The sequence below is a fragment of the Dermacentor albipictus genome, chromosome 1 (genome assembly GCF_038994185.2).
Source record: "Dermacentor albipictus isolate Rhodes 1998 colony chromosome 1, USDA_Dalb.pri_finalv2, whole genome shotgun sequence".
Classification (NCBI taxonomy): domain Eukaryota; kingdom Metazoa; phylum Arthropoda; class Arachnida; order Ixodida; family Ixodidae; genus Dermacentor; species Dermacentor albipictus.
The window spans coordinates 86,041,562-86,059,680 of NC_091821.1; the positions used below are offsets into that span (position 1 = coordinate 86,041,562).

Here is an 18,119-nt window from a genome sequence, read left to right on the forward strand (position 1 = left end):
CAGTGCTGACTAATGTTCCTTGGATTAGGTTGCAATAACATGGGTTCACAAAACCATGGTACAATACAAGTGCACCAATTATGAATTTTGTGTGTTAGCGACACATCTGATATAAACTGAACTTTAATACAGATACTAGACTTGGATTTTGATGTTAGTGCTCTTTAGGCAGTCTTGTAGCCTAGCTATTGTTTCATGCAGGGTTTTTCCCAGCCTGCCACCTATATTTGGGGCATGCATTCATAAATAGGCTTAGGCATTAGGGGAGGATGTTGATCTCAAAGCCTTCCATAACTTTTTACACCACTTCCTTTAGCGCATTGAAGTAATAATCAATCACTGCTGACACATAAGAGGATAGGTAGAACAAGGGGTATCTTATATTCACAACAGCTGTAAAATGCTCACAGTCTCTCAATTAAAATGTCATTGAAATGCTTTGCAAAGTCCTTTTAACACTTAGACTATTGATTACGAAGTTGTGAATTGCATCTCCTTCTGTATTGCAAGTTCTTTCACACAAGATCACTTTTTAAAGTAATTACAATCTAATGTACTTACTGCATAATGACTTTATTTATCTTGTTTTGACATGACCTAAATTCTTCCAAGAACGCACAATTGTGACACTACAAAAAAAAGGGGGAGGGACAGAGGTGGTGGTGTTTTGCTCTCTCATATATGTATATCCCAGAGCTCTAGGATGTGTTTTGTGTAGTGTCCATTGGTGAAACATAAATGGGTAAATTTCAGAGGATAATTGGGATTGTTCTAACTGCAATTGCATGATAAATGTAGCAATAGGCTTTTCTGATTGAAGTGCCCTGCAGTGCGCATTTCTTGATGTCCTTCCAACTTTGAAGATTCAGAGGAAACACCTGTATACCATACAAAGTGTTTGCTGAAGTCGTAGTGCTATGACAGATGAGACAGTGCAATATTGCTAAAAAATTTAGGGGTAAGCTCTCTCTGTGTCTACCTATACCCATGATACAACAGTCCTTTCTTTAAGAGAACACTCTAACAGCAAAGAATGAACAGGGAATAGTAGACAGTTTGCAGTGTTATGTGTTGTTGACCACTCCTCATATTTTTATACTATACTTACTGCTTATGCATTACTAACAATCCCAAATGCTATAACTTAGTAGGATGTGTTGCTGGGCTGGTTGCGGTGCATGATGCTTAATATAAAACCTTATATGCTAATGGAACAAGTCATAAAAAGGGTGACAAAAAGACAATAGATGTTAAAGATTTGATGCTTGTCCATGTTTTTTTTTTTTTTCGTGCGTGTGTGTATGTGTGTGTGTTTTCTCAATTGTACTCTAGTTTTCCTAATAATCTCCAAGTACTGTATTTGCATCAGTTTTACTGACTTTTCTTCCTGTAATTATCTGCCTGAGATTGCTTCTGGTGTTACATTCCAGGGTGCCTACCAACCAGGAATTCTCTGATATTTTTAGTAGTCTGGAAATACTCAAGGAAAACTCAGGGAATTTGTGCTTCTGTCAAGAAAAATTAGCTGTAATTTTATTGAAAAGGGAACGAAAGTCGCACTTAAGCTGGCTTGAGTAAGCAATCATGATGAATCTTCTTTGATGCCGTGTCGTCAGCTGGAGTACAGTCAGCGACCGATTTTCCAGATGCCCAATTTTTGGCCTCCACATACCCCATACAGTCAGTGTGTAAGAACATCAGAAATTTAGGGCACAAGTGCTCGTCCGATTTGCTGGACTTTTTGCCGTGACCGCAGGACCGAGACGGCATTGATCAAAGCCATCACCGCCTCCATTTTGATTGTTTCGCCGCGTCGAACTGGCGCTCTCACACGCAGATCCACTGGCAGCTGTAGCCACCACCGCGGCAACGCTAGTCCTAACTGCTTCGACGTTCGCTATTAAGCTTCTTGCCATTCGGTGCTTTTTTTTTTTTTTCATTGAAAGAACTGGCCGCTGTCAGCAATGTCACCGATTCCGCCTTTGTAATCCTCGCTTCGAAGCTCTGCAAGCACGGTGCGTTGCATAATGCCGGTTTCTGGGAGCCACCTTCGCCTCAATACAGTAATGTGACGCAGTGAAGCACATGCAAAATATAGCGGTGAAGCTTAACAAGCGTGAAAAGAGGCAGTTGTCATGGGACACAGTGTGTACATATTCCTTAAATGCACATGTGCACCTGCCATCTCTTGTCACAGTACAAGCACCGATATGCCTAATACGTGTACTGGCAGGCCTTCAGAGCTTCTTCGGATGTGTCTGTGACGATTTGAGCCTTTAAGAACAGTAAAAGACATGCATTAATTTTTTCGAACTGCCTGATTTTTCGGACAATTTCGCGGCCCCTAAGGCATCCAAAAAATCGGACATTAACTGTACAACTGACCAAGAGGATGCTTCAAATGGTCCATGGGGCGAACGCGTGGCAGAACATGGATGAAAACGAAGGAGTGACGCATTGAGGAATGATCGGGAAAGGAAGTGTGCCGTCGCTTCTTTGAAAGAGCTTGAGCTCAAGAAACAAAGTGTTGGCTGACGCCAAGATGCAGGTGTCCCTCATCCAAACCAAAGTAAACTCTTTAAAACAGTGAAATGCAACACTGAGGCATTGTGCATAGGCTGAGAATATGTCAGGACAGTTGAGGTTGACTTTCCAGCTGCTGAGAGAGAATCTCACTTGTGACAAAGTTCGGGCCTCATACCAGTGAGCTTGCTATAAGTTGATAGAAATAGGTCATATTTGAAAATATATGCTTCTGTATGAATCTCTTTTTATTCATATTTGAAAATGTTCGACTTAATTTGCAATAGCGTTACCATTTTTTCGAATATATTATTTTATTCACTGTACATTTTACTAACCCCTCCCTTCTGTTTTCTTTTTGAATAAAATAAACACTACTCCTTACCATTCAAACTGGATTAAGTCGTTCTTTTATCTTTTAACATGCTTACTAAACAGTGACAGCATCGAATGATGTGGTGTTAGCCCATCTTGACATAAAACCAAGTTCTGTGTTACTCAGGGAATTTTGCAAAGGCACTCAAGGAAAAACTTAAAAACTCGGAGAATTTGGAAATGTCAACTTGGTAGACACCCTGCATTCAGAACCATGGTCACTGTGCAGTTTTTTTTTTTTTTTCCGTGACTTCACAATTTTAAATGTGGCAAGATCAACCATCAGATAAGTTAGCTTTTCAGAAAAGTCAACTTCTAGATGTATCAGGCAAAATACATATGCATGTGCGAGAAGCTGCGTGGGTCTGTGAGGAAATGAAAGATCAGCTCAGTGCGACAAACGGGGAAGATAGCAGTGGTGCAAAGCTGTCTAGAATCCTCCTCCTTCTTCTGTGGGACCAGCACTGACCTGGCTCAGTGGCTATAGCATTCTGCTGCTGAGTGTGAGGTCGCAAAAGAGGCAAAATGTAAAGATACTCATGGGTGCTTACATTTAGATGCACATTAAAGAACCCCAGGGGGTCAAAATTAATTCCTAAACCCCCACTATGGTGTCCCTCATCTCCCCAGTGTTGCTTTGGGATGTTGAATCCCACGAATCAATCAGCATAATGCAGTGGAAAAATGTGATCTGCACCAGGTGCATGTGCAAGTGGCCCTGCATAGGTGCAATATGCATTGTAAATTGTTAATTCACAGTATAATTATAGTACAATTTTTAAATTTCTGAATAATCAGGGATGCCACCTTTTGTTGCATTCATGATCATGTTATATATGTGCAACTATGGTATCTAGCCTTGTAATGCTGTCTAAGTCTGTCTAAGCGGTATTATGCAGAAGTATGAACAACTGGGCAACTTCGTATTCTTGCATCACATGTCTCATCTAAGCACATGTCTCTTCTTCTACTCCTCCCCCCCCCCCCTTTTTTTTTACTTTCATAAAGTTGCACAATTGCATACTGTACTCGCTCTATTCTGGCCGCTTTGCTTGTTCGCAGTAGTACAAATCTCTGGTAGCTGTATAAAATTTGGAATATTTGAAACTGCTTTCATTATATAAAGAGTTTTTATGGGTGAAGGCAAGAAAGATCTATATTTTAATTCAAAGGACCCTGCAGCACTTTTGCAACACATGAAATAAGCATGATTAAATATTGCATCACAGGATAAATGGAACATATTAAATAAAACAATTAATATAAAGTTTCCAGGCAGTGCTGTCATGAATGCCTGAGCCAAACGTTTTCTGAGCACATACAGCAGTGTACCTACAGTTCCACTCAAGAGTGCCTGCGGTTTCATTCCACTTCCTGGAGTCCCAGAGGGGGGCACAATTATAGGCGGAGCATGGGAAGCATCATTCTGTATGGGCATAGAAGAACAGTTTCAAGTAAAGTAGAAAATGTGAAAAGGAGGCGAAGGCCACAAGGGCTTAACAAGTGCAGCATTTTATTGCTGATAATTATATTGGTTGAAGAGTCGTTCTAAAACATTTGGTTGGAAAAGATTCATGAGGAGATGCCTTTTCATGCCAAGCACATTCCATGTGTTTGATAAGAGGCGTTGCATAGCCGTTTTAATTTGCAACCCCACAAGCACTGCAAGACCATTTTATGTGTATTGGAGGTAATGACCATATAGTACAGTTGATCCCACTTATGACTACCCCACTTAAAGCAAACTCTCTTACAGTACAAACAGTTCACATCCACCAACAAAACTGGCACAAAGCCTTCAGATCGCCTTACACTTATAATGACGTGTTCTGTGCACCAGCTTCATTTAAAAGAACTGTGACAGAGTGGTGGCACAGCCAGCCAATATCTAAAGCAAGGCATGCATCAGAAGCCTTGATTTCCTGCATTCAGAAAGTGATGAGCCAGAACGTTAAGGGCACAGGAGATTAAAAGGCACAGGAATGCTTAAAATATCAAAATGGCCTACCTTGTGCACTGGACATTTTAGTTCCAGCAGCTTCCAGAGGGTTAGTGTGGCTAACAGCATTGCGCTTACTTTTTCTCTAATTTTTCACTATCCGTTAAACGGCTTCAGTTCATTTCTTTTTCCTGTCTTGTTCTTTTTCCAAGTGTGACATACTTGAAATGTTCTTGCTATGTCTCTAGGTAGCACAGAAAAATTGCTAAAGTGGTGTTATCTGTTATACTTGTAATTATTGGAGTAGTCAATTGTTCAACGCTAGTATTGGTGCAAAAACTTAAGTAGGCTGTTTGTGGAGTTCCGGGCTAGTTTCTCCACATAGTGGCTGTTCACGTACCCCTGGTATGGCCTATGCTTGGAGTGGAAACTAAGTTCAGCACTCGGGCCTTTTGACATATGGCGACTACATGCATGATTGTCATATAGGCTACCCACATGTAACCTCTGTGCTTTCTTAGAAAGCCCAAGTGTTGAAAGGATCATCTGCTAAGTCTTAATCAGTTCACACTGTACAGGAAAACTGGCTACAATTCCTCTCGTAGTTCTTGTTTCTGCAGCTAACTGTTGAGAGAAACCTGCTGTTAAACTTTTTAAGAATTTTCATTGCGGGATTCAATAAACCTTTGTGAAAGAAACCTTATAGGAAGTAGATCTTGCGTGTACATGAGAAATATAAATTATGTGATTGAGTAATTTTTGAACTGACACTTAATGGCAAAAAGTAACATTATAAAAATGATATGGTTCCTAAAAAGAAAAAGGAAGAGCCGTGCATCTTCTTTTGTGGTGTGTATATGTGTAGTGCTATAAGCATTTAATAAATTTTATAAACCAAGCCTTATTTTCTCTTTCAGCTATTAGGTGACATGGAGGAATTCGAGAGGGCTGTTAAACTTGTGATCCGGGATGTCAGCTTTGACAGTGACATTGTTGTATCTGTATTTGAAACCAACATCAGAATGGTTGGGTAAGCACTTCACTGTATATGTGTCATAGAAAGTTGTCCACTTTGCATTTCGTTTGTGTGGACTTTAGCCTAAAAAGCCAAATGCCTCTGCAGTAGACTTATTAATTCGTTTTTCACTCAGTTTTTGTAACGTGCCAAGGGAGACAATGCTTACAGCAGCATGGCCAGGGCAGGAAATGAACACAGGTTTATTGAGAGCGTGGCTTATAAAGACATGATGCAGCGTGCTGTACATACTGCACATCGCTGATGCGCATCCGCGCTGATATAATCACTACACGTGTCTGATACAGTTTTGTTTTGTTGGAAGGTTTGAGCTAGCAGCAACACATTCCTGTGGGCTGAGCCATTCACTATTTGTATAGAAAAAGTGCTACATGTCAAGTAATTCAAGGTAGGATTATGTGTATGCATACACATGGTGTTGTCATAGGCAACTGAAAACATGTGCCATTATGAAGATTGAGAGAGAAAAAGGGAGTGTGTCATTTGTTGCATGAGCAGCACAGTCGAAGTTCACTTGTCTGTTTGTGGTAGGGGGCACATTATATATATATATATATATATATTGTCACGTGGTGGTGACGTTCAAGAACACAGTAGCAATACTGTGAAAGACAAAACTAACTTTTATTGGGCGAAACTGTGCCCACAAAAACAGGCTACACTTATAGCACAACGATAGTGGCGAACATGGTCGGCGATCGTCGAAAATCTGATCAGCGGGTCAAGCGCGTCAGCTTTTATACAGCAGTCATCGAATGTTCGAGACTAATCGTTGGGACCCGCATGCCGTCCACAAAGTTCTACACCATTCAAGTCACGCGATAAAATCAGATAACACAAGGTTCAGCGACAACAGACAGCGGATAGAAGCATCGATAACTTTCCAGAAACTTCAGATACATGCAGGCGCGTCAAGCGCTGTGCGATAACATTTGTTAGGCGGCAAAACGTGGTCGCCCAATAAAGATAAGTACACGTGTCAATATATATATGTAGTGGTGTCTAAGTGCTCTAACGAACAAAGGACACAGTAGTGCAAACAAAGACAAAAGGGAATTTATTGCACCTATTATACAAAAATTCCAGCCATTCGAACTACACATGAGGAAAAGAATTGCTAAAAAATCTAGGGGGTTCTACTCACAACACAAGAATAGAATGTTTGCCCCGGGCCAGATGCCAGTGCCCAAGTCATTTGCAGGTGCAGTCATGTGAGTTGGTCCCACGGATTCTTGGGATCACTTTTAGTAAGGTTTCATGGTTATGGCTATATCATTGTCCAATTTTTCTAGGATGACATGTGGCAACAGCAGAAGTAGTTCTCATATCAACCTGCAAAGTCTCTTATACAAATATAGCCATCATAGTTGCTCAGTGGCTATGGCATTACACTGCTGAGCTCGTGGTCACGAGAACGATTCTGGCTACAGTGGCCACATTCCGATGAGGAAAAAATGCAATGGCACTCATGTATTGTGCATTGGGGGCATGTAAGAACCTTACATGGTCAAAATTAATAGGGAGTTGCCCACTGCAGCATGTCCCATAATCATTTTGTAGTTTGGCATGTAAAATCACAGAATTTAACCTAATTTTCAATTTCTTATACAGCTATGATTACCAGATACTGTTGCAAAGAGCATTCATTGGTGACCTTGGTCTCCTACTTTGATGCACTTCTATGCAGGGGCCTCCTGAGTGGGCACATCCTGGCTTCATACCTGCAGGAACGCCATGGTCTAATGACCTGGTACAGAGGCGACCTGCTGCTCATGGCTAAGGAGCTTGGCTACCGGTTACTGCCAGCCTTTAATACCACCACAGGCGTGCCACACCCTAGGGTAAGGCTGGCCTCTGAAATCAGCTCATTCAGTTCCAAACCAAATTCAATATAAGCTGCTCCATTTATGTCTAGCAGTTATATGAGGGAGCTAAGCAGATACTACTCCCATTGCACATGGTTCAAAGGGATATATTTTTTTGCCAAATGTGACCTCCCAGAGTTTATTTTTTTGTTCTTTTTTTAGATTTAATATCTTCAGACTGGCGTATTTCGTAAAAAATTTACCGCACTTTTTTTAGAGCGAGAATAATGTGAAAAAAATATATATATTTTACAAAGGTAAACATGCATTGTTTATTCATGAATGCAGATGGGCTTGCATAAATATTTAGAATAAAAAAGTAGAGACACTAAAATAGATATGTTCCAATTCGGCACTTGGGCCCTTTTCGGTTGGGTTTTTAGTCTGCATCGGATAAATCACCGCTTGACTCACTTGCAGCAGAGCAACCGGTGCACACGGTCATAGCGTAATTTAACTGTGTATGTGAGCATGCACAAGAAAACTCGATGGTCATGCACCTGTCAGAAAAAGCAAACAAGTCAGAAACTTGCAGTAATCCTTAATCCCATCGCCAACTAGGGGCAATCAGTTTTTTCGAGTTGCAAGAAAAGAAACTCTGGCATGGCAGCATCGTTTGTATATATCAGCGCCCGCCTGTGAACAGATGTAATTGCACCCTTCTAAGCAATAAACGAGCTAGCATCTAGCAGTAACACTTTGAGAGATTAGAAACCAGCTAGGCATCAGTTTTTACGAGCACAACGAACGAAAACTGCTCATGAAACGTATTCAAAACTAACTGCCGTGTGCCTGTACAAGCACGGATGCGTGAGCGGTCACTGAAACGCCAGCCTAAAGAAGCCGTAGTATGATAACCAAGAGACTATGCAGCAAAAAAAATAAATCATTGTATCCAGCACTTGATGGGCAACAAAGAGTTGTAAAATTGGTGCGTTTTTCAAGCATAAAGATGGCGCCATAAATTTATGGCATCAACCATTTGGGACTTGTTTTATGGCACCTTATGGGTACGTCTTTGACTCTCAAAGGGTTCATAGAGTAGCAAAAGAAATATTGGCCTATTCATGTTTAGCATAAAATAAGATTGATGGTTAACTGTGTCTTATCAAATGTGAATGCCTCCCCCCCCCCCCTTCCATTATTACTGAAGAGCCCAAAAAATGGGAGCACCATCTTTATATGTGAGTACCAGCTGTTAACATTCATGCCAGAGTCATAGTTTATCTTTTGTCATTTGGTAGCACTGCATCACAGAGTTAAAGGAACTGAGGATAATTTGCTGTTTGATAGCCAGAGAAGCAGGAGCAGCATCAGTGTATGTGATGATGCATGTGGTGATGGCAAGCAGTCCTTTAGACTACCTGACCATGAGTTTATTGGTGGAGCCAATGTTGGTGACAATTACGGGAGGATCATCTTGCGAGTTTATATGTAACATTTATTGCAGTTACTACGAGATTCATCCATGCACCTTAGAAAAGAGAGCCTGTTCCAGCACCAAATAGATGCAGAGAGCAATTCAGAGCAGTCTAAACACATCCAAAAGCATCACAAAATGGTTTATGTACATCAACAGCACCACATAACATTACTATGCATCGTGATTTAGCAATGAAAATTGATCTGGGTCAGCCCAGTATTGCATAGACTCCAAAATTGGACCATGCAACCTGGAGCCATTTTCTTGACAGCTCCAGTTGTGAATGGTAGTTTCATGTCGTCATGTTCAGGATTCAGAGGGCTTTAGGTGTCTGCGCCATGTCCATGACTTCACATCTGTAGGGGCATGGGAGAGGCAACAGAAGAAAATAAAAACGGCGCTTGCAGGGCTTCTTCTCTAAGAATCATTACATTATTCTGGCCAAAATGTTGAGCTGCTTTGGGATTCAATTCTAGGAATTCCTACAAAACAAATCTAAACATTTTGCCTTTTTCAGGTTTCTCTTGCAACCTATGCCTTCTTTAAACATTGTTTGCGTAACACTTGATTTTGGCTATTTGTGCTTACAAAAAAAAAGCATTAAACTGAGAAATGTTAACATAAATTAAAACAAAATAAGAAAGAAACAAATAGGAAACCTAACGTGTTTTGTGTGCAATGTGGCAATGCAGTGTAGCCAGCCACTAAACATAACACAGCCTCAGAACTCTGCATCCACTAATAAATCACTAGTGTTGCCTATATATTGACAAGCATTTAAATGCACAAACGCATTCTCGTAGTTTATTTTTTTGTTCACATTTTTATTTATGCTGATAGAACAAAATATTCCACGAATCTTAGGGGCTTCTTGTAAACACAGTTTTGTAGATGAGGATTTGAGGCCTTAATTTTTCAACAGCATATGTAAAAGAAAATAAAGATGTCAATTGTTCTTACGCACTCAAGAGCCACCTTTCTTAGTAATTCCAGTTCAGATTATTGTTGTGCACTGTAGTTTATTTTCTGTCTTAGTGGTTCTGGAACCATTTGAACCAGAGTATGTTACATGTTGTATTTCACTGAAAAAGGAGATGGAATGAGTAGACATAGTCATAACTGGTGTTTTCCTAAATGTAATTCCATTTCTCGTCATGCTCTTTCTTCCATTTGTCTTATTTTTTTTTTCATGGACTTGTACTTTTTAAGATGTGTGCAAGCTGAATTTCATTATCTTGTTACAATATATTTCTCTTTTTTTTTCTTCCTTTTACAGATAAATTTACGGTTAGGCCTGAAGTCACCCAAGCTGGGACAGGTGCATGAGACATGCACAGCGTGTGCTGGCACAATGATTCTAGAGTTTGCTGCCCTGAGCAGGCTCACTGGGGAACCTGTTTTTGAGGTAAAGGCAATGCCTGCCTTGAAAAGGCTGCTTGTGCTTACCTTACTCATTTACTTGTAAATACGGTTCAGTGCACCTTATAAGGTCATGTGCCCCTATAGTGCTGTTGATTGCAGCAGCTGTCGTGTTGTAGGTTCAGGGAATGCAAGGCAGTTTCTACTTTCAGTGGCTACAGCCTGTATGTGGTTCTTGTAAAGCACCTGTGTGCATGTTGCATACGAGAGTTTATAAATGCTCGCTTTTCCACAATAACCATCTGGGTCGGCAGGAGCTCACTTCACTCATTCTATTATATCGGGCAGTACCTTGTATCTTAAAGAATGTATTAATAAGCGTTTGTAGGGGGGGGAGGGGGGTGGTTAAGGCAAAAAGATCCTGGCATTGCAGAGGTAAGTGTAATTTTAAATGAATGCATAAATAACAAAAAAAGGTGCACATGCTGGAATTGACTTTTTTTTTTTTTCTGAAAATGGCACTTAATAAACTGCACCAACAGGACATTGGGTGCTGGGACCATATTACTGTATTTGCTCGCATAATGGTCGCACCCCTGAATTTTGTCGTCAAAATTCAATTTTTTTTCTTTCCCGTGTAATGATCGCACCCTGCACGTTTTTTAGTTTAGTTTAGTTTTTTAGTTCTTTCTTTAGTTCCATGCTCCACATGATGACACATGAACCAGTGGATATGACGGTGTGAGATCCATTGGTTCATTTGTCATCTATATGTCATTAATGTGACCATCCCATTTATCCACATGGCCATCCATCGATATGTCACAAGCTGAGCCACTTTATTTTAGTTGACAGTTGTCTGCGTGGGTCATTTCATGTTGCTCCTAATGTAGCTCCTGGACTAGTCAGTATTATTTACATTTTGTAAGAAGTATATCCTGTTTTACAACTTTGTGCAGGGAACATGGGACATGCTCTGTCATTTTCAAAGATGCTTCATATTGTGTTTCTAGCGTGTTGTATTCGTGACATGTGCAGGCAAAGGCACGAGCTGCCATGGACTACTTGTGGCAGCAGCGCCACCGGTCAAGTGATCTCATGGGCACTGTCCTTAATATTCACAATGGGGACTGGATACGCAGAGGTGAGCAGAGATGGTACTGCTTCCATGGGAAGTTACGACAACAGTGCAGTCTGCTGCCTCTTCGCAGCAATGCGTGATCTGTTTAGTGAAAGTGAGGCAACAGTGAGTTTGGTAGAGATGTGTGGTTATCCTTGGAGGCAGTGTTAACTGCCACCTATTGGGACTGGCCTACTGTCTCAGTGGGCATCCCCTTTTACATTTTATGAGACTTCTGCACTCGGTGTACAAATTGTTTAACATTTTTTGTATATTGTAAGAAGCCTGCACATAATAAACAGACAGAGTACCTTTCATGTCGCCATTGCTAACTTCTTGTTTATGCTCCTCTGCCCCCCCCCCCCCAGCCCCCTTAGTATGGATTCTGTATTTTCTCCTTCAACTGCCTGAGCACGCTGCACTCCCCCCACCCTTGTTTTCATCCCTCCTGGGATGGTATTTAAAAAAAGTTTGCTATAGAGGCTAATTCAACGGTCCCATTGGGGCCTACATACCAGACAGTCTTTAAGATTCCTTGTTGGCTTGCTGTTTTGACAGCAGAGAATGGCCCTCTGTGATTCGAGCGCGAGTTCAACACCCTTTTCGCACTAGCACCAAGTCTCGAATCTCTATTCTTGGTATCACTGTGTTTTGTTTTTTGTCAAAGTTCCTTTTCATTCTTTCACAGTACTTTGCTCTCTTCGTTTCTTCTTTCTTCTGTCAGTTGCAGCACTGCTTAAATTCCTAGTGATGTGTTGGCTTGTAAATAGGTTGGATTCCCAGTAGCAGCAAAAAGCAGTGTGCATCCCAGAGCTGTTGTATAGGAGCGATTACGATGAGCTACTGCCGGTTCAAGGCAGCACTTCCATCCACCTGGAAAGTCTTGACTAGCTTGTTCATAGAAAGTTATCCACCCTTCTAGACTGTCCGATGAGCCGTAGAACGTTTCAGGACGTACTATTTGAGATGGATGGTTTGCCTGCTTGGTTAAAGCAGTAGCCAGAGTCTCAATAATAGAGTTTTTCTGCCAAATTTGCTGTTGTTGAATAGATATTGCTCGAAGAACTGTTGGTAGCTCATCAGATGAAGCTTGCCGGAGCATGAAAGGTTTTTTTCTAGCTGTGTCAACACCAGCTTGTTGAACATTCAATCCAGTGGAATATTTACTTTCACTGAATGTCGCTCCAAAAGTTCCTCTGTAGACACTGAGGCTTCATCCAGAATGAGATTCAGAAGCTCACCTGTAATGATGTGTTCGGGAAGGTTAATCGCGTCTTCGTCCTCGACTTGATATTTCTTGAATACCACAGAGTTGCTGCAGTTCTCAACAAAAAAAGTCGCCCACATATTGGTTCCTGTCGTTGGCTACGCCAAATTATGTAACAAGCCTGCAGTACTCTTCACGTCGCCATTGCTAACTTGTTTATTCTCCTCTGCCCCCCTAGTCCCCTTACTACAGATTCTGTCTTTTCTTCTTCAACTGCCTGAGCACGCTTCATATATATATTCACAAATGTACTCATTCCAACTTCTCTGGCATGGCTTATTTTGCAGACAGTGGCGTCGGGGCCGGCATTGACTCCTACTATGAGTATTGCCTCAAAGCATACATACTTCTTGGAGATGACCTCTATCTAGAGAGGTTTAACAAGGTAAATCACATTGACTGTCTTTCCTTTTTTCTTTCATTTTTTTTACTGTGTATTCTCTGCAGCATGCCAGTGACAAAAAGGGTTATGAAAATGGTTGCAATTCTGCTGCTGATGCTACCCATATTTTGCCCATGAGACGCATGTACAGTCAACAGAGTCTTTAACACAAAATAAAAAGAAAGTAACACAAAGAGAATGCACAAGAACAATTTTTCAGTAAACTTATGTACTTCCGGCACACAGCAAGTATCGTCTGCTTGTGTTACAACGTGCTCCGTCTTTGACGAGAGCTCCGCCGTCTGTGTCGGTCTGTCTTTTCGCGAGCGCTATGATTCAACTTTGTTGTGTTGTGGACTGCAAACGTAGTGACTTGCAATATGTCAAGCTGCGACATCGTGTCCCTCTGCAAGCCAGCACACGAGCGGAACGGCTGCAGCGCATCGGACTGCCGCTATTCGATGGGCGCCAGGATTTGCGCGTTTGGGGCCGTCACTTTACAACGGAAGATTACTAACGCAATAGTGTTTCGCGAGTCCGGTATTAGGGTAAACGCAAGTGCAAGGGGACAGGGCCTGGCTGTGTCCCCTTGCCTGTCGTTTCAGGGGATGAACAGAAGCGCAAATGAAAATGGTCTGCACGGTGCAGCCACCTGGTGGCATAGAGCTCAACTACACACAGTAGCAGTAACAACATGTATTCTTCTTTGTTGCTGGTGTAAATTTTTTGCAGGAGTGTATTACACATTGTTTTTGTAAATGTTTTACACTTAGTTAGAGCAATATTAGCTCTTTCTTTGACTGGTTAAGCTCTGCGCCAACGGGTGGCTGGACCGTGGAGACCGATCAGGCAGCTCACGTACGTCTACGCTAAAGTTCCTTCATCAGCTTGAGTTTATGCCTCCACTGTTTCGTCGAAACACCCGGCTCGCCTGTGGTTACTGGAATACTAGACATCTTCGGTGCTGCGACAGAATGCTCGCAATTCACGCTGCTTCGATAGCTCTCGCTTGGGGTCGACGGCCAAGCGGCTAGTGGAGAGGTTTTGCGCGGGCGGGGGCGGGCTTGAACACAACCGGAAGTGGACGATGTGACGTCGTATCGTGACACAGAACCAGTGAAGGCGGAGCTTAGCCCCAATTGCTCGGCGAACGAGTTGAGGAGGAAAAGCATGGCTAGGGAGGAGGGTAACTTGTAATCGCTTGTAGCTTCATTAATACGTATTGCTTCACTTAAATTGTGGTGCGAATGTTCTACTTAAGCTGTACCCTACGCGTCTACAAAATTTGTCCAAACCGTTTCAGTGGCCCTTTAACTATTCGCAACCTCTTGTCCAAAAACACCATGTATTTAGAACCTCAATATAACAAAATGCGTTTGTATGTCACTTCAACATAACGAAATTTCTCTGCCGTCACAAAGGAATGCTGAGACAATAAATGGAAACTTCCGCAGATGCAGATGTTCAAATGATTGAATTACAAGTGGCTGCTTGCAAACGCATCTCTTAAATCGTGCCCTGCGCAACAAGAGTGACCACCGAATCGGAGCCGCATCATGTTCCATATAAAGTCCAAATTCAATAAGATCCTATTGCACACTGCGTGGCTTAGGTGCGAGTGAAACTGTACAAGGGTGAGACATGAAAGATGATGGCTTCACGAGTACCGCCTTCCCACGGGAGCAGAGGGAAAGAGGGGGAGGGGAGTGAACTCCTGGTAACGCGATCAAGCGTACGTGAGGGGGCGTGGGGAGGGGCAAAGTAGGGGCTAAGTTGGCACGCATCTCAATTTCTGGCATGTGTCTCGGCCATGGCTGCAGATGGCTGTAAGCGCAGCTGAGCGCATATGCAGGCTTGCACCCTGCTTTAGATGTAACCTACCGTGCGTGTAAAGGGTGGGCATGCCAAGATGGTGTAGCACCATATAAGCTGTCTCACCGTGCGTTTAGTATTGTAGGTTGCATAATCTCAAGTATCGGTGACCCGTTGAAGTGAGAGGCGGATGAAGCATTTGCTCCCCGCTGCCGGTGCTTTTCCTGATAGCATCATCCCAGTGCAAGCGATGCTATCAGCCGCGGGGGCAGAGTGCATGCGAAAGCGTGGCTGGCTTTACTTAATGGTTATATTGCGCTCAGTTTTTACACAGATGATATTAAGTGAAGGACAGGACATGGATGGATGCAGCGCAAACTACCAACTGTTTAATACTGTTGAAGAACGCGCTTATATACAAGGAGATATGACGTGAGGGGGGGGGGGGGTATGAAAAGATATGACAAGGTGACGACATGTGATCGTAGTTCGGGTCAGGCATACATTGTTCACTTGCACCCGTGAACTGCACCCATTTTGTTATCTCCTAGGGAACCCCATCCTCTCCCCACTCTTGCATTTTGAAGCTCCCCTCTCCCCTCCATGGTCACCCATTCTGCTCTTTACGGATCGCCATTTTGCATTTAGGGAAAACACGGGGAAGGCGGGAGATGGAAAATGATGATCAAAACGAGAACAAGGTAAAAGCAGGAGCCAACATTTTGACTAGGGGACTTGTCTTTTCCAAAGCGACATATGCTTTCCTTGGCACAGCATATATAGGTGGGGTTCTTCTAAAGGTGAGAGGGGGTGAGGTGGGTGGGTGCAGCAACAACCGAAGGTGTGTTAGCGGCAAGGGTGTAGAATTGAGAATAAAGGGGTGCTGTGCACAAGGCTAGTGACACGACCATGTGTCAGCCAGCATGTCAACGGCTGTGTGCATAGCACCCCTCTATTATTTGGTTCGCTGGAGGTCATGGGCTATTGTGTCTCTGAAAGAGATAATAAAAGGAGCGGCACAAAACAGTGCTCGTGAAAGAAAAAAAAAATGCAACGTGGACGAGTCGTGCATCTATGAACAGAGGTGTTTTGCAAGGAGTTTGTAGGGTTGTTGTAAGCAGTTAATTTTCGCAGGTTATATGTATGTGAGAAATTTTATTTTTTTCCCTGGGCCGTTGTAATTATATGTTATACGTGGTGGTTATACGTGGTGGCGGGTTATACGACGAAAAATACAGTACAACTGCAGCATGGCTCTGCTGGAGCCAGTGATCATTTTCTTTAACAGAGCCATGAAAGTCCACTTACTGAATGCTGGGGTTGCCTTCATGGCGGAACCAAATGCAACTTCACACAGACATAGACAGAAAGACACACATGGACACATACCAGCACTGGTGTGTGTTTTCTTTCTGCATCTGTGTGAGGCTGCACTGTTTTTGCCATGTATCTGTGCCGACTGGCCCAAGAGAGACAAAAATCAGATCCAAAAGGCAGAAAGATTAACCAGAAGAAAAACATCTAGTTTGCGACCCTGCACTGGGAAAGAAGCAAGGAGAGACAGAAGATGTCGGCTCTCATGAAGATGATGCATCAAGATGCAGAGTACGGGTGTGATAAGCTGCATGCCCTGGTAGTGTTAAAAGAGAAAACACATGGAAGACATGCATGCCTTCAACCTTTTGGCGCTTCATTATAGCAATAAACCTCTGTATGTTTCTTTAGGTGGTAAGCTGGTTGATATTGTTGTCCCTCAGATAAAACTGAGCTGCTCAGCTCTGGTAACCTATTGAAGCAGTCTAATTTCAGAAAGCATATTTCAGTTCCACAACAAAATGTGGGAGTTCGGAGGGATCACGATCAAGTATTGTGAACATCGGAAGAATAGAAGTAAAAAAAAAGAAAGGTGGGCCTGGTTGCCAATTTCTTGTGAGACTCTTCACAGAGCCATCATTACCCATCATAAATCCTGGCAATGGTCAAAACACAAAGACCCACGGCAGCATTGTGTTTTATGCTTCCTGAAGAGTGATAGCATTAGAAAGTAGGGTTTGTTGGGAAAAAAACTGGGGTCTGGAGAAGCTCTGGCATTCCTCATGCAATATTTTCTGGTAAAAGGCCCCTCACCAGGTCTGGCCATTTTAAACAAACAATCATACTGTATACATGTCGTGTGACGATTGTGTCTGCAAAGTATTACGGCGCTGCACGCCACAAAAACAGCTATAATTTCAAACCGAACACCATGCACCTTCACTCTTGAAGACGCCCGCTCGGAGCTAAAGAGCCACAGTCACACACACAAATGCCTCTTTGTCGTGCGTGTTTCATCACTCACCATGACTAATTATCCAATGCAGAAGGCGCAATGCCACAAAAAAGGAAGAGAAGAATAAAAAAGGGGGCGGGGCTCAACGCCGCAGCACGTCCCTTGGCTCCGGTATGGGAGATGGCAGGAAAGGAACACTGCTTGGAAATGCTACTATAAAGAGGCAGAGGGAGAGAGTTTCCGTTGGCAGTAACGTTTGCCTTCTGACGGCATAGTAATAGGACAGTTAATTTCTTCTATCTCCTTCAATAATGAAGCATAATTTGACAAATTTTTTTAATGTGAAATGCTCCTTAGACGGCGTTTCACAGCTTGTAGTGTATAACTGAAATTTTCAATGGGGCCTCGTGAGGGGCCCTTTAAAGTGATGCCGCAGAAGGCATAGCCTGCTTAAATACAGGACACAAATCAGCAAGCAGTGGAACATTTTTTATTGCTTGTACCCAGTGTTACCAAAGATTTTACATCCCTACAGACAAGGAATTCCCTTTACATCCTTAAAGGGCAACTCCAGCGATTTTTGACTATATCAGGCTAGTGACGATTTTATGTACCTGAGGCCCTCCAGTCATGTGTCCAATAGTAGTAGGATTTCTCCACAAATTTGAAAGTAATTTTAAATGAGCAAGAAAGTGCAAAACGAAACCAAAACCTGGCCAATTAGTCGAGCGAACCACTTTGTGTGATGT

At 42.5% G+C, this 18,119-nt stretch overlaps 1 protein-coding gene across 4 annotated transcripts in view; it reads left to right on the plus strand.

The window, feature by feature from the left end:
- Edem2 (ER degradation enhancer, mannosidase alpha-like 2) overlaps positions 1 to 18,119 on the plus strand; it is a 97,783-nt gene that overhangs the window by 8,248 nt on the left and 71,416 nt on the right. For all 4 annotated transcript variants that reach the window (XR_010562635.1, XM_065424580.1, XM_065424579.1 and 1 more), the window contains 5 exons: positions 5,755 to 5,867; positions 7,561 to 7,714; positions 10,438 to 10,566; positions 11,559 to 11,664; positions 13,195 to 13,292. Coding sequence is in view for 3 of the 4 variants with exons in the window: in XM_065424579.1 (XP_065280651.1) it covers positions 5,755 to 5,867; positions 7,561 to 7,714; positions 10,438 to 10,566; positions 11,559 to 11,664; positions 13,195 to 13,292 (600 nt within the window). In the remaining variant the exon portion in view is untranslated. The remainder of the gene's footprint in view (positions 1 to 5,754; positions 5,868 to 7,560; positions 7,715 to 10,437; positions 10,567 to 11,558; positions 11,665 to 13,194; positions 13,293 to 18,119) is intronic.